Source organism: Medicago sativa, chromosome 5 (genome assembly GCF_051527215.1).
Source record: "Medicago sativa cultivar Bolivia chromosome 5, Bolivia_mono, whole genome shotgun sequence".
NCBI lineage: Eukaryota > Viridiplantae > Streptophyta > Magnoliopsida > Fabales > Fabaceae > Medicago > Medicago sativa.
In genome coordinates this window covers 54890713-54911662 of record NC_140753.1, presented here as the reverse complement: position 1 = coordinate 54911662, position 20950 = coordinate 54890713, and the positions used below count along the sequence as shown (strand labels likewise).

Below are 20950 nucleotides of genomic sequence, written 5' to 3'. Positions count from 1 at the left end.
TAAAGTTTAATTCGTTGAACTTGGTTTATGAACCAAATTTGTCGAACAAGCTCAAAATTAAGTTCGTTAACTAAATAAGTTGAAATTAAGTTATATAATGTTCGAGGAGTTTACTTCATGAGTCGTCTCAATTGTGTTTGTGTCAGTGTGTGCGAGTGAGTGTGTGTGTGTGTATTTAAATTATATAATTGATTTTGTATATTTAGCCGCACTCTCTCTTGAATCCTTCACTGACTTGGGCAGCGACGGATTCAGGAATTTTTTTTTTAGCGATCAAGGAACATAATTTGATGAAAAAAATAATTTTTTAAGTGCGGAAGATTTATAAGAAACCCTAAAGGCCTAAGCTAATATTTTCTTGTTTTTTTTAAAGAATTTTATAACTATATTGGATATGAGAGACATTAATAGGTAAGTATAGTTATCATACAAGTATTGACTTCCAGCTTGTATAAGTTCCTTTTTTGTTCAAAACAAGTTAGAAATGCCTAACTTTAGATTTGTAAATTACTAAGGAGGTTTTGGTGTGGTCCCCCTCCTTTATTTGTATATTTTCCTTTCTCTTTGTTTAATACATTTAGGTAGACTAGCTCTTTGGTAGCTACTTTTTGGGTAAAAAAAATAATAATACAAGTATTGAATTAATAGTAGAAAAAAAAAACAACATCAAGTAGGAGGAGAAAACAAAAACACCCTTTTATAAAAATAGAAAATAATAGTGGGGTTAAATGTGTTTTTAGTAAATGACAAATTATTTAGAATAACCTGAGTTTGATTCTTGAGTAGAATTTTTTTTTGCCAAACTTTAGTTACCTCTCAGCCGAACTGTGAATCACTACGGCCACTTTATCTTGAGAATCAAAGGGTTAATACAAATACAGAACGACAATTGACTAAATAGAAGAACTTTTGTACGAGTGTGAAAGACATGATATTTTTGCCACTGGAGAATAAAATCCATTGAGGACTAAATTATATTTTAATCCCCTATTTTTATTTTAGGTTTTAATTAGCTATTTTTTGCTTTAAAATAGTCTTTTATTTTGTAAAGCTATATTATTGTGTTTCATTCCATCTAAAATATGTTGCGGAAAGGACCATATGAGCTAATTAAAATAACATAACATATAAGACTAATGATATTAGTTATCGATTAATCTAATAACATGGTTTTAATTAGATTAATTGAGACGACCATAACCTAATATATACTTTATGAAACATTCTAATTTTAATTGTAGTATATAAAAAAATTATTAAAAATATAGAGGGACCATGACCTCCAAATGCCCTCCTCTCCCTCCGTCACCGGACTTCGACGTTGGAGCACGTGCATATACACCATCCCCTTCGACGAAGAAGGACTCACATATACCATAGTGGACAATGGAAAGCTCAATCCCTTACATAGAGGATCTCAACTCAACGAACATTCTTCCTAAATCCAACCGGATTACAAACATTAAAAACTTGTTTAATTATATAAAACAAATAGAATCAGATGAAGACATGCAGTTGTAAATTGAAAAAAAATATGTGTATATGATTATGAGTTCGTCGAAGACAACAAAATACAAACAAAAAAAATAGATAAGAAAATTATAATAAAAAAAGAAATCAATATTTTGTACAAATGAATATTATATTATTTTTTAAGAAGTCAAACATTTGAAAGGATTAGGAATTGTTCCTTCGAAAAACCCTGCACATCAGTCAACTCATGACCTTCGAAAAACCCTGCACATCAGGCAACTCATGAAACCAAACCAAAAAACCTTAGTATCGTGAGTTTGTGTATCTTCACCATATTTTTTTTGGTTACTGTGTATCTTCACCATATGAGCTTAGAGTATTTGAGTTGTAACCTTGGTATCTTAACAAATTGAGTTATTCACATACTTTTAGAAGATGCACTTTGATTTTCTTCTATCGCTCAAGTAAATTTATCATGCACGAAGTAAACATTTTCATAGTAGTATAATAGTCTTGTTTCTGAAAGAGTAATGATATTTTGACATCCATTTGATGACAACTTTGTTGACAACCTTGTTTTTCTCACTTCTTATTGGTCAAAAACAATGGAGAGAGAAAAAGGAAGAGATAGGATAACAACATCATGTGAGTATGAGAGAGAAAGTTGTCCAAAAGTTGTCAAAAAGTGGTTGTCAAAATATCATTTCTCTTTCTGAAAATGTGCCCACATAATACAAGTAGCTCACACATATAATATAACTTTTTTATTCATTGATTCTATAAGAGAAACTACATCTTTAAAGTAAAACAATAATTTACTATTAGTTACTTTCTATCATAATATCAATAAGTTTCCCAACAGAAATGAAAGAAGACCCACCACAAAGAACAGCGTTCCTAGCCATCTCTTGAATTTTCTTAAGCAAAATATTATCTTTCTCCATCAAATGCTTCAACCCTTTCTCAATCTCCTCAGCCATAACAAGTTCTTTACTACCTATTCTATAATCCACTCTCAACTCCACCGCCAATCCCAATTCCTTCACCAACCTAAAAGCATTAAGCTGTTGTTCTGCATAAATAGGCCATGTCAATATTGGCACACCAAACCACATACTTTCCAAAATAGAATTCCATCCACAATGTGAAACAAATCCACCAATAGCCTTATTCCCCAAAATCTCAACTTGTGGGGCCCATTCACATATCATTCCCTTACCTTCCAATTCCATCCATTCTAAAAACCCTTCTGGTAATCTTTTCTCTTCATAATTGTTGGTTCTTGGTGGAGATTTCATAGCCCACAAAAACCTAACTCCACTATGCTTAAGTCCTAATGCTATTTCTCTTGTTTGAGAGGGACCAAAGCTAACTCCCATGCTTCCAAAACATAGAAAAACAACTGATTTATTTGGCTGCTTATCTAGCCACTTCAATATAAGATCATGTTGAGATTGATCTAACTTAGAGTTAGGTTGAACTTTGAGATCTAACAAAGGACCAACAGCATAGATAGGAGGAATTTTCTCATCATGATCATATAATGCATCAATAGAATATTGTTCCAAACCTGAAAAGGTATTAACAATAATTCCTTTGGTGTCGTTGATTCGCTGAGCAAGGTTGTAATAGGCCTCATAACCACCATCTTTGCTATAAGCAGCATTAGGCAAAACACTAGAAGGTACTAAATTTGTGAAACCAGGAATCAACAACTCAGGATCAGAATCATTGAACACGTCGTCTACTCGACGGTTTTGAAGGGAAAGCATGAATCCTAAAAATCCAACATTTGATGTTAGGAACAAATAAGAAGGGATATCAAGTTCATTTCCAACATCAATCATTGAAAGACAAAATAAATCAAGGACTAAACCAACAACTTGGTTTGAATGAGATGATAAAATGGTTTGAATGGTGGATTTTACATGAGGTGTGAGAGTGTGCATGAGTGCTTTGATGTAGCAAGGTGGTGATATCAATAGTTCTTTTGGTGGTGATTCTACTTGAGGAAGATCAATGAGTTTGATTTGTGGTTGTGAGTTTAAAACTGATTTGATGTATGAATCAGAAAATGCTGTATGTGAAAATTTGATGCAAAGGACTGTGATGGAAATATTGTTGTGAGTATTCATTAAGAGTTTTGCAAATTCAAGTGATGAAACTAAGTGACCAATATCTGGTGAAGGAATGAAGATTAGTTCTGCTTTCTTCTTCATCTCACTCACAACCATTTTCTTTCCTTCTTTTAAGTGGAGACTTTGGAGTAAGTGAAGTTTTTGATGCCTCCTCTTTAAGGTGTAAGTGTAACAGTTTTATAGAGGTTGATTAAACTTAATTAATTAATGAGTTATGATACATAGACATCCTTAGGTGGCAATACACCTCTTGACACCCACACAACAATCTGACACGTGGCCATGTGGATCCCGCACAAACACACTTTTTCTTTCCTCTCCTCTTCTCTCTTCCTAATGCATGGGGTGTACAAGGGTGTATGGGAATAAATGGTGTCTATGTAACATTTTCCTTAATTAATAGTCAAAATAACCTTTCTTTGCACAAAAACAATAGCAGGACTAGTCTAATGTTTTGGAGTAAGAAACAATGCATGAGAAAATTATTAAACATGTTAAATTTTTGTAACGACAAATAATTTATGGAAATTCTTCTCAAAAAAAAATTATGAAAATTAAAATTTTGATGTTAAGTATGGTGTCGTTTAGTTTTTGTGTGTACTTTTTAAATGCGTATAAATTATAAAAGATAAAAGTAAGTTAAAGATAACAATGAAGATCGTGTTTAGTGGAAGAGGTTAAATGTCTACAACACGACAAACAATGCCTCAATTAGGATTACTTATCGGAGATAATCTATGGAAAAAAAAAGTAATTGAAAGATAATTTATTTATTTTTGTTGATTGAAAGATAAATTTAAACATAAATGGTTTTTCCTTTTTTTGACAAGATATATGGTTTTATCTGTATTTTAATTTTAATGTTACAAAAAATCAACCTCTTTAAAAGCAGATTATTTTTTTCTTAATTTATATCAAAATGTAACAAAGTATTATTATTATTATTATTATTATTATTATTATTATTATTATTATTATTATTATTATTATTATTATTTCTAATTCAACGGCTGCACAGTCAAAAGTACAAGCAGGGCTGAGGACTCAAGAAAAAAAATGTAGCGTGAAATTGCATTTACTATTTTTCAAATAGAAAAAATAGACATGAAGTTAAAAAAGAATTATGAGTCAATAGTCAACAGAATAAATTAAGAAACGCCGGTCAATAGTACATTGATTTTTTTTTTTTTTCTTCTTACGGGGTATATCATTTTATCTTTTTAGTTGATAATAATATTTTATTATTCAAGTCTACAAAGTGTTTTACCTCTTAAAACCAAGAAACAAGTTCTACCATTAATTTAATTCCATCGCAAATCAAGCAACATGAGGAGGAAACCAGTATGAGGGAAACAGCAATTTCATGTTTGCATTCAACTTTGGCAAATGATGTATTTGCGAGCATCATGTATTTTGAAAAAACCAAGAAAAGATTGGATGAGCTGAATGATATCTTTTTAGTTGATATAAATTTGATTTTGAATAAATTCATTCTTAAAAGAGTAGTGTTTACAAGCTAATAATTTGAAGCATGGGTACGGACATGAACACTGACATGCTGACAAGCTAATAATTTGAAAAATCACATAGATCAGTGTAATTACAAGTGTCGGTGTCGTGTCCGACACTGGGACACGCCTAATCCGAGGAGTGTCCGTGCTTCATAGAAAGAAATTAAGTTTGCATTCAGAGTACACCAGGTAGAATAACACTGCTCAGAACTTTCTGAATTTGGCATTTACCTTTTTATCCAACTCATCACAATTATTTATGTTCTGGTCATATCACTGTCCAATATGAAACTTTCACAATTTGACTTGGGCCTAAGGATTATAACAGAAGGGTTGCAAGAAATTGCATTAGAATGTTTACATCAGAGGCAAAGTCCTTAATTTCAGACAAAAACAAGTAAAAGTTAAACTATTGATTTCTAAGTGATTTTAATAATTCAAACACCTACTTTATTAGAACAACTCACTTTTACATTCAACTCATTTTTGCCAGGATCAATCTTAAGAATTAATTTATTCAAAATCAAATTTTGTCACCGGAGAACCAAACACACACGTGATCTTATAACTAATTAATTACCTATATCTCAAATATTTATAGGGTAATGTTTTGTATGTATGATGAAATTCAATCATAATTTTTTTAACAGAATTCTGTTTTGGAGCATTTTACTTAAAAATTCTAGAATGCTGTAATTCTTATTCATTGCATTAGAGTAATTTGAAAGTTTCTAAAAAAGAGGGATTCTGCAGTACAATCCTAGTAAAAGGATAGTAAGTTAACAACAAGAGTTCTATTGATGTAGAAGTTTGCTGTATCTTTACAAGTGTTTACCATGCAGGAAGGTTAACTTTTCAACTTTTTTGCAATTTCAGCAATGTATTTACCCTGGTAAAAGGCCTGCTGAAGCTCTAGCTCAGTAGGTTGACGAGTTCCATCTCCAGCGAAAGTTCCAGCGCCATAAGCCGAGCCTCCTTTTACCTCATCCATCTCAAACATGCCACTTCCAAAGGTGTATCCAAGGGGAACATAAAGCATACCATGATGAGCTAACTGAGTTATAGCTGTCCATCTGCAACCATGACATAAAGAGGAAACTGAACTAAAATCAAGTTGATATAGCCTCTTATGAGAGTTATTGATGGTAATAGCCTATGAAGCATGAACTCCAACACGAACACCCGACACGACATGGACACAGGCACGTTGACACTGCTAATGCCAAAAACATAAGACACATAAGGACACCGATACATAAAAAATAAACCAAACATTTTATGATTAAACTACTAACGAGCTCATGCGCTTGCATAGTCCCGAGAAAAATGTAGTGGAAAACAGATTGTGAAATTCGGCCACATGTCAGTAGAAATTAGGAAAAATACTATTTATAAGATAGATAGAGGTCAAAGGGGATACTCACGCTGAGAGTTCCTGGCCACCCCCGTTAAATCCAGTACTCCAGAAGATTCCAGCAGGTTTGCCTGCGAGTGCTTGAGACGCCCACAACTCTCCAGTAGCGTCAAAGAAGGCCTTGAGCTGGCTTGGCATCATACCAAAACGTGAAGGAAAACCAAATATCAAAGCATCAGCCTCCACAAGTTGTTCCGGCTTAATGTCAGCTACATCATCTGGTTTAGGAGGTGCCTTCATCTTTTCCAATATTCGATCCGAAAGAATTTCAGGTACCTGTTTTCATCAAACTGAAATCAAACTACTAACCGAGACAAATGATCCTAACTACAAAAGAATCCAAATATTTTCTTTTACAATAGCAGTATAATAACACATTCTTATTGATAGTTGAAAAATTACCCTCCAAAGTGTTGCTTCAACACCTTCAATTGAAGCTGCCCCCTTGTGTACTTCTCTTGCCATAGTGTTCACATGTCCATACAATGAGTAATACCTGCAAAAATTGATGTGATACATAAAATTCTGACAACATAAAACTGAAATTACTTATGTCACCATTTTAATTTGATCAATACTAACATTGTGCAAGTAAAAAAAAGGGGAAAAGGGGCAAATTGAAAATGTGCTTACACAATGTAGACCTTGGTGACAGTCATCTTCTAAGTGTTGACTCAAGATGAAATACCAATCCCTTGATGGACAACAAGATCAAACAATAACAGTAGGTAAAGGATCAGAAATAATTTGAGATTACAATGTCTAAAAATGATCAGCAGTTAACAGAAGTAGCATATGGTTGGCTGCATCAAGTAATGTAAGTCAACAATAGGTAAATTTTGTATAGAAAATAATGTATTTATTACTTTGACAAGTGTTTGACTTGTAATTCTAAGACAATTTTCTTTTTTGGGTTTCCTAAACAACGCCCTTAAACATTTGTTAGCATGATCCATGCATGGATCATTGATCAAAGTGAGTCATGATTCAATTGGTTGAATTTGATCATAAATAAATGAATATTAAAAAATAAAACATGTAACAAATTGCAAGTATAATCAGAATCAAACCAACCTCCAAAGAATTAATTTATGTACTTTAAATACCACAGAACTTACCTCTTATGAACAGCTAAAGTATGGCTAGAGGACACAAAAGATTAAACTTGTTCAAAGTAATGAATTTTGGAAAACAAAGCACATACAAAAGCAACCGAATTGATCATATGTAGATGTTAGGAAAATCAATCATACATACAGGTAAAAAAGATGATAGAAACAAACCTTTGATGTCTGAGGATTATTGATTAATGTTGGAAAATAACCAGGAAACAGTACAACACACAAAAAACGATGATATATTTATATATATTTATATATTTGTATGGAGCTTTGTGTTGTGTGGATAAAGAAGCAAAACATGCGTCCAGTTTGGTAAGTGTTAGAATTGGATAAAGAAAGCTAAAAGCTTACGTGCCAATCAAATAAACTTGTTTTTTTTTTTTTTTTTTTAAGAGAGGATGGTAGAAACTTGTTAATTAAATATGATTGTTACTTGCCACGTAGAAAGATACTCGTGACATCTTTTCTCTCCTTGTCCTATGTCCTATGATAAAATCCTCTTTAAGTTAATACTGGACCAAATATTGAACCGGTATAAACATCGATTTATAGATTCAAAAGTCTGATCGGAGTTGGTTTAGAGATAGATCGATGATAATCAATATAATTTTTGACATTATATGTTGTTTATTCACATATTCTATTGTATTTCGGTTTTAATTAGTTTGTTTAGATATTATCTAAATTTTTAAAAAAAAACGAAAGAAAAAAGTTCAACTAAAATATTTTTTTTTTGACAAGAGTTCAACTAAAATATGTAGTTAGTTTTTAAATTCTTTATAATTATGGTGTAAATTTGAATTTAATTTAAAGATAATTGGGTAAACAGTGCTTTTAGCCCCTGTAATATAGGCCACTTTTAGGTTTAGCCCCTGTAATTTTTTTTTTTTTAGATTCCACCTTCATAAAATTTTTCTGAAAAAAAAAAATTTCAAATTTTTTTTTCAATTTTTTAATTATTTTAAATTTTTCCAGAATTTTTTAATTTTTTTTAAAAATAAAAAATGCCACGTGTACCCAAAAAAAAAATAGAAAATAAATTTAATTATACAGTCAGCGTGACACGTCATCAAAAAAGGTGACGCAGCATGCCACGTCAAAGATTCTGCTGACTCAAGGGGGTCAGGGGCCAAAACCAAAACAAAAAAATTTTATGAGGGTGGAATCTAAAAAAAAAAATTTACAGGGGCTAAACCCAAAAGTGCCCTATATTACAGGGGCTAAAAGCATTGTTTACCCTTAAAAAATTATTCCCAGGAACGTGGAGGTTGGAATTATAGATTCCTATGTTTGTTACAAAGTTAAAAAAATAACTCCCGGAAATAAAGAATTCCTAGGAAAATAATAACTTCCACTTACCCATGATTTTATTCCCAAATAAAGTGGCTAGGAATACAAGATTCTCATGTAAATGGTGGATTCTAGGGTGAGGGTTCCATTAAGTCCCTAACCGGTGTACCATTAAATTTCACCATCAGATTAAATTGCCATAAATAACCTTTGGTTGCCATTACCGCACTAGATCAAACCACTCCTCTTTGATACACTTTCTTTCTACTCGCAACTTCCGGCATCTTCCAGCAAACAATCTCTCCGTCTCCATCTAAATTCTATACAATTTTTTATCTAGGTTATGTGTGGACAATTTTTTCTTCAAAAATAAAAAATTGGATCTCAATTCTAGAAACATTTTTTCTTTCTCTGGGTACGTTTTAGAGAGAAGTGGTGTAACGTCCTCCTTTTTATTTAATTATTTTAATTAGTTTTAGAATATATTTATATATTTATATGATGTATATGAGGGATATATGATTTGTTGAGATTAGATGTCTTTTTATAATTTAGTTAATATATTTTGTTGAGCGATATTTTGTTATGTTATATGTTGGTATTTACTAGCATAATATATTTGTTAATTGTTATAGATATATATTAGTTATTTGGTGTATTATTATATATTTAGTAGAGAAATATTATTTATTAGAATATGAGGATTATTAGTGTGAGTAAAATTGGAGGTTAGAATAGAAAGAAGAATAAGTTGTTGGGCCTAAATAGATTTGGAAAGAATATTTTAGTATTATAAATAGAGAAGCTTAGGTTAGAAAGAGTTTACCAAAAACCGCTTTTTGGAAAAGAGGAGAACAAGAAAGAAGAGGAGAGAAGAGAAGAGAAGAGAAAAGTCAAGAGAAGAGGAGAAGACCTTAGGAAAGAAGAACGCTGCTGCTGATTCAGGAATTAATCTAAGGTGATGGTGAGACTATCTTGCATTAATATTAAGTTGTTAAATCATTATATTACATCTAACAAGTTGGGGAGAGTTTGTGAGAATTTGAGAATTAGGGTTTTGAGAGAGATTTGATGATTAGATGATGAAAACTTGTTGAATTGATGTAGAAATTGTGTACAGACCTTAGATAATCCATATGATGATTATTGGAAGTAGTTTTGAGGTTAACACCATGAGATTAGGTGAAACTTGAAGAAAATCTGCATTCTGCCCGAATTTTGATATTAAAACTGGTATTGATCGGTGCGGAATTGGTCTTAGGTATAAACACGAAAGTTGTAGGTATGGATGTTAGTTTTCTAATGTCGTTAGTCTCACGTCAAAACGATTTATAGAACTTGAGTTATGGTCAAATTACTGCACGTAGGTCACAGTGAATTTTTATGGACTTTCAGCACAACTTTTCCGAATTTAAAATGAAAACTGGTATTGATCGGTACAAAATTGGTCTTAGGAGTAAACATGAAAGTTTTAGATAATTTTGTTAGCTTTCTAGTGGCTTTGGTTTGACGTGAAAATGATGTTTGGCCTTTGAGTTATGATGAAAATACTACAAGGAGGTCTTAGCGAAATTGTACGGTGACAACATTCTCTGTTTCATGTTTTTGCGTTTTGTTCATATGTTTCTGTTTTGAATTGATCCTTGTTGTAAACATGAAAGTTGTTGATATTTGTGATATCTTTCCAGTAGCTTTGGTTTGACATGAAAATATATTGTGGATAATTTATTATGTTTTTACAAAGATACATAGTGAATTATTGTTGATGTTTAAATACGATGTTATATGAAGTTGTTTATGATTGATGAATATGATGTTTTAAGATGTTGTTTATTATCATTTGATATTGTTATATTATGATATGACATGACATGAATTATTTATGTGATCCATATGTTGTCAAAATGCTAAGATGTTAAGATGTTAAGACGTTAAGATGATAAGAGTTGTTAAGTCGTCGAGTCGTTATGAAGTCATCAAGTTGTTAAGATGTTATGTTGTCAAGATGTCAAGATGTTAGGATGTCATAGATGTTCATGAAGTTGTCTAAGTTGTACGAAAGTTATGTCGTTGCATTAGAGTTGTGTCGTTGCATAGTCAGAGATGGGGGCTTAATGCCCGACATGTCCTTTATGACCTTAGAGATGGGGGCTCAATGCCCGACAGGTCCTTTATGACCTTAGAGATGGGGGCTCAATGCCCGACAGGTCCTTTATGACCTTAGAGAAGAGGGCTTAATGCCCTTGTGGTACCACATGCATAATGAAGATGTCTAAGATGATTTAAGATGATTTGAGAAGTAGAAGTTGCATAGTCGAGTCGAAGTTATTAAGATGTTGAGATGTCAATTGTCAAGTTGTTAAGATGTCAAGTTGATAAGTTATTAATGAAGTGCTATGATGAATGAAGACGAATGATTTATGATAAGATGTTACGTGAGTTATAATTATGTTGATATATGAAGTTGATTACGAATTTGATTATGAAGTTGTTTTCGGTAATGCTATGTTTTGATAATAATACTTATGTGAAATTACATGATGATGCTTATAATTATATTTGATATTAGGTGTTGATGCTTATAAATAATGTTTGATGAAATGTGGTGACGTTTGTGATTAATATTGATGCTATGTGATGATTGTTGGAGACTATTATTTGATGTTATATGATGATGTTAGGATTAGTAATTGATAATATATGAAGATGTTTATGATTAGTATTAAGATAGTTTTACGACCAATATAAGAAGATAATGACACTAGTTAAGGAAGTTTAAGTTGTTAGATATGATTAATGAATTATAAGATGTTTAAGTTGTTGAATGTACTTTATATGATTTATATGCTTAATATTATTGTTTGAGAAATCTCACCCCTCTGCTTGGAAATGTTGCTCTTTGTATGGGTAACTTGCATGTAACCAGGATTAGTTGCGGTCGTGAGTGGACTCCTCACAAGTGTGTCTTAGGTGCTCTGATACGTAACGGGATGAGATTATGTCTTCTATTTCTATTCCTTACGTATTACTTATGGATTTTTATGAATAAATGTTGAACAAGACTTAAAAGATTTTTATGTTGAGGCCTGCGTGCCAAAGATTATTTTTATTGTTGAACTAATTTCCGCTACGAAGTTTTGAATTACTTATGTTAAATGATTTTGAAGAATAAATTGTTATTCATTCAGTTTATGAATTTTTAAGAAGTGTAGCATTCCGTTTAAACTGAAATACTCTGATTTTTAATTATGAAATTTTTTACGTTGGGAAAACGGGGTGTTACAAGTAGGGTGTAATACAGGAGGGGAAAAAGATTAAAATTAAATACTAATATGAAATCTAAACACTTTTCCTCTTTCAATCTCAAAAAAATTGTTTGTTTGGTGAGAAACTCTCGGACACACTTGTATTTGTCTTTGAAACACTAAGTTACATATTATATGGCCACCTTGATTATCACTATGTTGTAGTTATACGTGTACATACTTTCAATTCGAATGTGACGCTCGTAACAATGGATTTGGATTAATCACAAAAAAACAAGACACTTGGTTGGGAGTGAGATTAGAGATCTTGTGAAATTTCACCATTGAAGCAGTGTATAAGAGGACACAGTTACATAGATGGGAGCTTCAGGGGAAGATTTGTGTGTGGAAATCTATAAATACTCTGCTCTTTATTTTTGACACATCTAGACTGTGTATTAAATCTAATGGTTTAATTTAATGGTACACCGGTGAAGGACTTGTTTGAACCCTTACCCTAGAATCCACCCATGTAAATAGTAATAAAATTGAAATAACTACCCATATACCCACTATCACAAACAATTCCCATGGATCTGACAATTATTTACCAAACACAATTTTTCAAAAATACCCAGGAATAAGATGTCCATTATTATTTCCCAGGAAAGGTTATTCCCAGGAATGAAATTTTAAACCATCAAACAAACGCCCCCTTATTGTTTCTCTCTTATTCCTTTCCCCCTCTCTTTTCATGCTCCACTTTCTTTGTTATCCTTCCATGGATTCTTTATGTGGATAGTAGCTCGTTGTTTCTACATCTTTTGATGCTTCTTCTCTTTTGTGGCTACTTTCTTTGTTTGTTTAGTTTCAACATGTGTTCTTTACTCTGCAATCATGCCTTTTCTTAAACTCATTTGCTCTTGCCTAATTCAACTGCTCAGATTTCTTTAATGGAATCATCCAAACGAAAAAATGTTATCAATTCTAACGAGACTTATAATTCCTTCCTATTTAACGATCACAACAACATGGTTTGTGCTAAAACACAAAATTCAACGTCCCTGAAAAGTTCCCAAAATAAAAGGTTGAAGACCCAGCTCTATATGATATATGATATATCCTAACAGAGCAAAGAATTTCAAGGTTAAAATTCTTCACCATATACAAACTCATTCTTGCAGGGCTATACATTGAAAATGAGAATGATGCAAACAATTGGGTAGATTTTCGATGTGAAAACTTACCCATGTTTTGTTTTGAGTGTGGTTTGATTGGGAACACTGAGGAAGAGTGTTATAAGAGGAAAGAACAACTTGAACCTGGGAGAGATCAACCTTATGGGGCCTTGGATGAGATCAACATATAAGAGAGGAGAGTTATTGATAAGAAGGAGGGAAATTTTGCTAGTAACCCTATGAAATCTATGAATGGAGAGAAGTTCACCCCCATCCCAAAGGCTATGTTGGAAGTAACGGCAAACTTGTCTCCAAAATCTGGAATAAGCCCTTCAAATCAAGATATCTCAACTACACCCAATTAGGAACACAACATCATCACCTTCACTAACCAACAACTCATGACACAAAACAATGTCGACCAGAATCAGGATAGGCAAGAACAAACATGAACAACATACTAGGTTTGGTTAAATGTCTAGGTAGTTGTCGATATTCAAGAATGCTTTCGATGATTGGTAGGAAAAAATTGAGATTTTTGGTTACCTAAAAAACCGGGTGTGGAAGAAAATTTAAAGTTGGTATGGTAAGCTTCTTTCAAAGCTGAGAGAGAAACGCTGGTTAAGTGGTGACTCGGGACATTTCTATGTATTGTATGATCATAATCCTTACCCCACTCTTGTTAGGGGAAGAAATAGTGTGTGCTGCCAACTTATTTTTGTGGGGTAGGAATATTGGTCGGGGTAAAGGAATTGATTCTCTAAATTGGGAAAAACTTACTATGAGAAAAGAAAACTATAGAAATGACTTAACACTTCTATAAATGTAATATAGTCATTCTAAGGAAGCAAGGACAAAGACTTATATCGAATCCAAATACTATTATCTCTTTATAAACCTCTATTTAGTTTACTTTTTAGAGATAATCCCGAGTCATTTATAGAACAGTTAAATATTAGACATAAATGTGTAAAAAAAAAATTAGACTACACATTTTTGTACCTTATCTTTTACAACTTTCAACATTTTCCACCCCACCAAATTGAGTATATTTTGTTTGTTAATGTGACATCCTCACTAATGATGTAGCAATTACGAGGCACATAAAACATGATGCGACATCATTTCAACGGGAAAGATAGACAAGCCACATCATTTCAAGTGTTAGTTGATCCATATTCTCGCTAATGCCTAAAGAGGTAAGAGGAAATGCAGGGATAAGAACCATGAATGAAACAATTTTTGGATACTTTTAGTTAATTTTATTTTAAATTATTGAACGAAATATTTTTTACGCAAAAAATAGAGTGAAAAATTATCACATTGTAAAGATGACATCTCAACGATGTTGGATACCAAAACTACCACCTATTATTTGCATACCCCAATAAATTTATTACAAAATAGAAAGGAAGAAAGGAGTTTGAGGAGACTCGAACAAAACCTAATATAACATTTAAGTGAAAAATTGCATTTACCTCATTAAAAATCTTACGAGTAAAACTCAATTAGATAAAACTATGGTGAAGTGAAAATGAGTATAGAACTTGTAACGCCCGTCTTAATTATTCGATTATTTAAAAATATATTTTTTATATATGATTTACGTGATTTTCATGATTGACATGTGTGAATTTTATGATTCATGAAGTTGAGTGGGTTATATGATTTATAACTGAATTATGAGGGATATTTTGTTGTGGTGAAGTTGCTATGTTGTTATGACTTATTTTATTATTAAATAAAATAAGATTTGATAAATAAAATAAAAATATTAAAAATTGGGCTGTGTTGTGAGATGAGCAATTAGTAGTGATAAGAGTAATTAGGAGAGATAAATAGACAACAAAAGTTAGAAAACATAATACGTACGTTTTTGGAGAAAAAGGGAGAAAAGTCAGAAAAGAGGAGAACCAGAGGGAGAGCTGCGATTTCATCATAACCAGGTAAGGGTGAGACTAATTTTCAATATTATTAAGGGTATAATTCTATAGGATGAATTTAGCATGATTAGGTTAAGTTTCGGTGAGAATTGAGAATTAGGTTTAGGATCAATTTTGATGAATGAATCAAGAACAGATGTTAGATTGATGCAAAATTAGTGTACAGACCTTAGATATGACTTAAGATGATAATTAGATGCTATTTGGATGAAGGAATCATGAATATAGGTGAAAAGTTGTGATTTTTAGGTTTCTGGCCGTACTGACATTCATCGCTCGCACCTGCGAGCAAGAACACTCGCAACTGCGAGCTAGAACCCAGAACTCGCAACTGCGAGCAACACAACTCGCAACTGCGAGTGACCTGTGAGCTCGCAACTGCGAGCAGAATAACTCGCCACTGCGAGTAAATACGTAGGAACCCAGAATGCACACCTTGCTCGCCATTGCGAGTGAAGTTACTCGCCACTGCGAGTTAGGCTGTTAGTTGCCCAAAATTGTCCCGATGCGATCCTTTCGCACGTGTAGTCTTGGGATGACCTTAGAAGTAAGTTAGAGAGCTGTTTATGATGCTTTCATAAGCTCCAGAAGTCCGTTATGGTGACTGAAATTAGAAGTGTTGCTGCATGAATGCTATAATGATGTTTTATGATATTTATATTGATGTAATTAATCCTTTATGTGAATGTTAACACATTCAAGCGTTGTTAATTGTTGTATGTTGCTGCTGTTTTCTGTTGTCGACTGTTAGTGTCTTGAGGTTGCATGAGTCGGTCTATGTTGTTGGAATTTAAGAAGTTGTCCATGATTATGAGTCGTATGAGTTGTACACGTCGTTGTCTAAGTTGTTGGAAGTTGAGTTCATTGCATACTCATTAAAGTTGGGGGCTTTAGGCCCGGCAGCCTTTGTGCTCACACGTTGAAGAGCCTATTATGCTCATTTGTTGTTGATTGGTACCACATGCATTTGCATATCAAGAAGTTTCATGATGTTTAAGTTGTCAAGTTGTTGTTGAGTTGATAGAGTTGCATGGTCAAAGATGAGTTGTGTCGTCAAGTTGAGTGTTAAGTTGATTATGATTTGTGATGAAAATTAGTAATGATATTTGATGATTGTATTTGTTATGACATGAAAAATATACTGATTGTTAATTGTTGACATGTTATTAATGTTTAAGTTGTTAAATGCATTTTATTGGATTATATGCTTAATGTATTGATTATGAAATCTCACCCCTTCTGCGTATATGTTGCCTCGACCGTGGGTAATGTGCAGGTAATAAAGATTAGAGGCGTTCATGAGTGGACTCTCAGTTGGTGTCTAGGTGCTCTGATACGTAACGGGATGGGGGCTTGCATTTACTTCTATTCCTTACGTGTCTATTTTATGAACTAATTTATGAGATTTTTCAATAAGGCCTGCGTGCCAAGACTTTTAAATGTTGAACTATTTTCCGCTGCAATAGTTTAAGATTTTTCATGATGTTGAATTTGAAGGATTATTATTATTATCCATTTTATGATTTAAATGAAGTATGTGACATTCCGTTGTGATCAAAATACTCTGATTTTAAATGAAATTTTTATGTTGGGAAAACGGGGTGTTACAATTGGTATCAGAGCAGGTCGGTCCGTCCGGCCAAGTAGTGAGTCGAGTTGTGTCTATTAGGAGTTGGAATACCACTATTATGATATTCTAAATGTTGTGTGTTGTGCAGAGAAGAGACCTGGAGGCTGCGAATCTTATTTGCTATAAGAGGACTAGAATGGCCGGAAGAAATGATGCTGCGATTGCTGCTGCTTTGGAAGCTGTAGCCCAAGCTGTGGGACAACATCCAAATGCTGGTGCTGGTGCGAATGCTGATGTGAGAATGTTGGAGACCTTTCTGAGAAATCATCCTCCTACCTTCAAAGGAAGGTACGACCCTGATGGAGCACAGACGTGGCTCAAGGAGGTTGAGAGAATTTTCAGAGTTATGCAATGTACTGATGATCAGAAGGTGCGTTTTGGAACGCATATGCTGGCTGAGGAAGCTGATGACTGGTGGGTGAGCCTCCAACCTACCCTAGAGCAGGATGATGCAGTTATTACTTGGGCTGTGTTTAAGAGAGAATTCCTAAACAGATATTTTCCTGAGGATGTTCGCGGGAGAAAAGAGATCGAGTTCCTTGAGCTAAAGCAATGAAACATGTCGGTGACAGAGTATGCAGCAAAGTTTGTGGAGCTGGCTCAGTTCTATCCACACTACACGGGGGACAATGCTGAGTTCTCTAAGTGTATCAAGTTTGAGAATGGTTTGCGTGCTGATATTAAGCGAGCCATTGGTTACCAACAGATCCGTGACTTTTCTGCTTTGGTGAGCAGATGCAGAATCTATGAAGATGACAGCAAAGCTCATTATAAGATTATGAGTGAGAAGAGGGGTAAGGGCCAACAAAGTCGCCCAAAGCCTTACAGTGCTCCTGCTGACAAAGGAAAAGGAAGAGCTAATGATGAGAGGAGGTCTAATAAGAAGGATGCTGGTGCTGAGGTTGTTTGTTACACTTGTGGCGAGAAAGGCCATAAGAGTAATGCTTGTACTAAGGATATTAAACGGTGCTTTCGTTGTGGCAGTAAAGGACATACACTTGCAGAGTGTAAGCATACGGACATTGTGTGTTTTAACTGCAAAGAAGAGGGTCATATTGGGTCTCAGTGTACGAATCCGAAGAAGACTCAGACTAGAGGGAAAGTGTTTGCGTTGACTGGTACTCAGACTGAAAATGAGGACCGCTTGATCAGAGGTACTTGTTATATTAACAATACTCCTTTAGTTGCTATTATTGATACTGGTGCTACACATTGTTTTGTTGCTTTTGATTGTGCTTCTAAGTTGGGTCTTGCTGTGTCTGATATGAGTGGAGAAATGGTCGTCGAAACTCCAGCTAAGGGTTCGGTGACTACTTCTCTTGTTTGTTTATGATGTCCTTTGTCTATGTTTGATCGTGACTTTGAGATTGATTTAGTTTGTCTGCCTCTGAGTGGAATGGATGTAATTCTTGGTATGAACTGGTTAGAGTACAACCATGTTCTCATTAATTGTTTTAGTAAGTCGGTGCGTTTCTCTTCTGCTGAAGAGGAAAGTGGAGCATAATTTTTGTCTACTAAGCAGCTGAAGCAATTAGAACGTGATGGAATCTTGATGTTTTCCTTGATGGCATCCTTATCTTTGGAGAATCAAGCAGTGATTGATAAGTTGCAAGTGGTGTGTGATTTTCCTGAAGTTTTCCCTGATGAAATCCCTGATGTACCACCAGAGAGAGAAGTTGAATTTTCTATTGACCTTGTTCCGGGAACAAAGCCTGTGTCTATGACACCTTATCGTATGTCAGCTTCTGAGTTGGCTGAGTTGAAGAAACAGTTGGAGGAATTGCTAGATAAGAAGTTCATTAGACCGAGTGTTTCACCTTGGGGAGCGCCGGTATTGTTGGTTAAGAAGAAAGATGGAAGTATGAGGTTGTGCATTGATTATCGACAACTGAATAAAGTAACTATAAAGAATAGATATCCACTTCCTAGAATTGATGATTTGATGGACCAGCTGGTGGGTGCACGTGTGTTCAGCAAGATTGATTTAAGGTCGGGTTATCATCAGATTAAAGTAAAAGATGAAGACATGCAGAAGACGGCCTTTAGGACGCGATATGGTCATTATGAATATAAGGTGATGCCTTTTGGTGTGAGTAATGCGCCTGGCGTGTTTATGGAGTATATGAATCGCATTTTCCATGCATTTTTGGATCGCTTTGTGGTTGTGTTCATCGATGATATTTTGATTTACTCTAAGACAGAAGAAGAACATGCAGAACATTTGAAAATCGTTTTGCAAGTGCTGAAAGAGAAGAAGTTGTATGCTAAATTGTCTAAGTGTGAATTCTGGTTGAACGAGGTAAGTTTTCTGGGCCATGTTATTTCTGGTAGTGGTATTGCAGTCGATCCATCTAAAGTTGAAGCAGTATCACAATGGGAGACTCCTAAGTCAGTTACAGAGATTAGAAGCTTTTTGGGTTTGGCAGGATACTATCGAAGATTTATAGAAGGATTTTCTAAGTTGGCACTTCCGTTAACACAGTTGACGTGTAAAGGTAAAACCTTTGTGTGGGATGTTCATTGTGAGAACAGTTTTAATGAATTGAAGAAGCGTTTGACGACGGCGCCAGTTTTGATTTTGCCAAAACCTGATGAACCTTTTGAGGTGTATTGTGATGCGTCCAAACTGGGCTTAGGCGGTGTGCTTATGCAAGATGGTAAAGTTGTTGCTTATGCATCAAGACAGTTGAGAACTCATGAACGAAATTATCCTACTCATGACCTTGAATTAGCTGCAGTCGTATTTGTCCTTAAGATTTGGAGACATTACTTGTATGGTTCGAGATTTGAGGTGTTTAGTGATCACAAGAGCTTGAAGTATTTGTTTGATCAGAAGGAATTGAATATGCGACAGCGGCGGTGGCTCGAATTGTTGAAAGATTATGACTTTAGCTTGAATTACCATCCAGGTAAAGCTAATGTTGTTGCGGATGCCTTAAGTAGGAAGAGTTTACATATGTCTGCTATGATGGTGAAGGAATTTGAATTACTTGAACAATTTAGAGATATGAGCTTAGTTTGTGAAATGTCATCTCGGAGCGTTAAGTTAGGAATGTTGAAAATTGATAATGATTTCTTAAAAGATATTAGGGATGCGCAGAAAGCTGATGTTAAGTTTGTGGACTTGTTTGTTGCTAGTAATCAAACTGAAGATAGTGACTTTAAGGTCGATGATCAGGGTGTGTTGAGGTTTCGAGGTAGGATTTGTATTCCAGACAATGACGAGATAAGGAAGATGATTCTTGAAGAGAGTCATAGAAGTAGCTTAAGTATTCATCCCGGAGCTACAAAGATGTATCATGACTTAAAGAAGTTGTTTTGGTGGTCTGGATTGAAACGTGATGTAGCACAATTTGTGCACTCTTGTCTGATTTGTCAGAAGTCGAAGGTAGAACATCAGAAACCTGCAGGATTGATTACACCGTTAGATGTACCAGAATGGAAATGGGATAGTATATCCATGGATTTTGTGACAAGTTTGCCAAATACTCCTAAGGGAAATGACGCTATTTGGGTGATTGTTGATAGATTGACGAAGTCGGCACATTTCATTCCGATTAATATTAGTTTTCCTGTGGCTCAGTTGGCAGAGATTTATATTCGAGACATAGTGAAATTGCATGGTGTTCCTTCAAGCATCGTGTCAGATAGAGATCCAAGATTTACTTCTAGATTTTGGAAGAGTTTGCAAGAGGCTTTAGGCTCTAAGTTGAGATTGAGTTCGGCTTATCATCCTCAAACAGATGGTCTGTCAGAAAGAACGATTCAGTCACTCGAAGACTTGTTGAGGGTTTGTGTACTTGAGCAAGGTGGAACTTGGGATAGTCATCTTCCGTTGATAGAATTCACTTATAATAACAGCTATCATTCAAGTATTGGGATGGCACCTTTCGAGACTTTGTATGGTCGGAGGTGTAGGACTCCGTTGTGTTGGTTTGAGACCGGTGAAAGTGTGGTTCTAGGACCAGAAATTGTTCAACAGACTACTGAGAAGGTGAAAATGATTC

The 20950-nt window shown here is 34.3% G+C and overlaps 1 protein-coding gene and 1 pseudogene across 4 annotated transcripts; both read right to left on the bottom strand.

The window, feature by feature from the left end:
* Positions 1–2215: 2215 nt before the first annotated feature.
* LOC146923147 (UDP-glycosyltransferase 71K2 pseudogene) lies at positions 2216–3839 on the bottom strand (annotated as a pseudogene). Its single transcript, XR_015012732.1, has one exon. The product of XR_015012732.1 is annotated as a UDP-glycosyltransferase 71K2 pseudogene (transcript).
* A 1963-nt stretch (positions 3840–5802) lies between these two features.
* LOC146923146 (putative NAD(P)H dehydrogenase (quinone) FQR1-like 3) lies at positions 5803–7878 on the bottom strand. 3 transcript variants are annotated; one of them, XM_085715861.1, is made up of 5 exons: positions 7655–7878; positions 7170–7230; positions 6939–7032; positions 6547–6812; positions 5803–6195 (listed from the first exon to the last, which is right to left on the bottom strand). In XM_085715861.1, exons 2-5 carry the CDS (start codon positions 7193–7195, stop codon positions 5970–5972), a joined length of 612 nt encoding a protein of 203 aa, XP_085571987.1. In that variant the 5' UTR covers positions 7196–7230; positions 7655–7878; the 3' UTR covers positions 5803–5969. The 3 variants fall into 3 exon arrangements, with proteins under 3 accessions (XP_085571987.1, XP_085571988.1, XP_085571986.1); XM_085715862.1 differs by having other exon boundaries at positions 5803–6335; positions 7820–7878; XM_085715860.1 differs by having other exon boundaries at positions 7820–7878.
* Positions 7879–20950: the final 13072 nt, after the last annotated feature.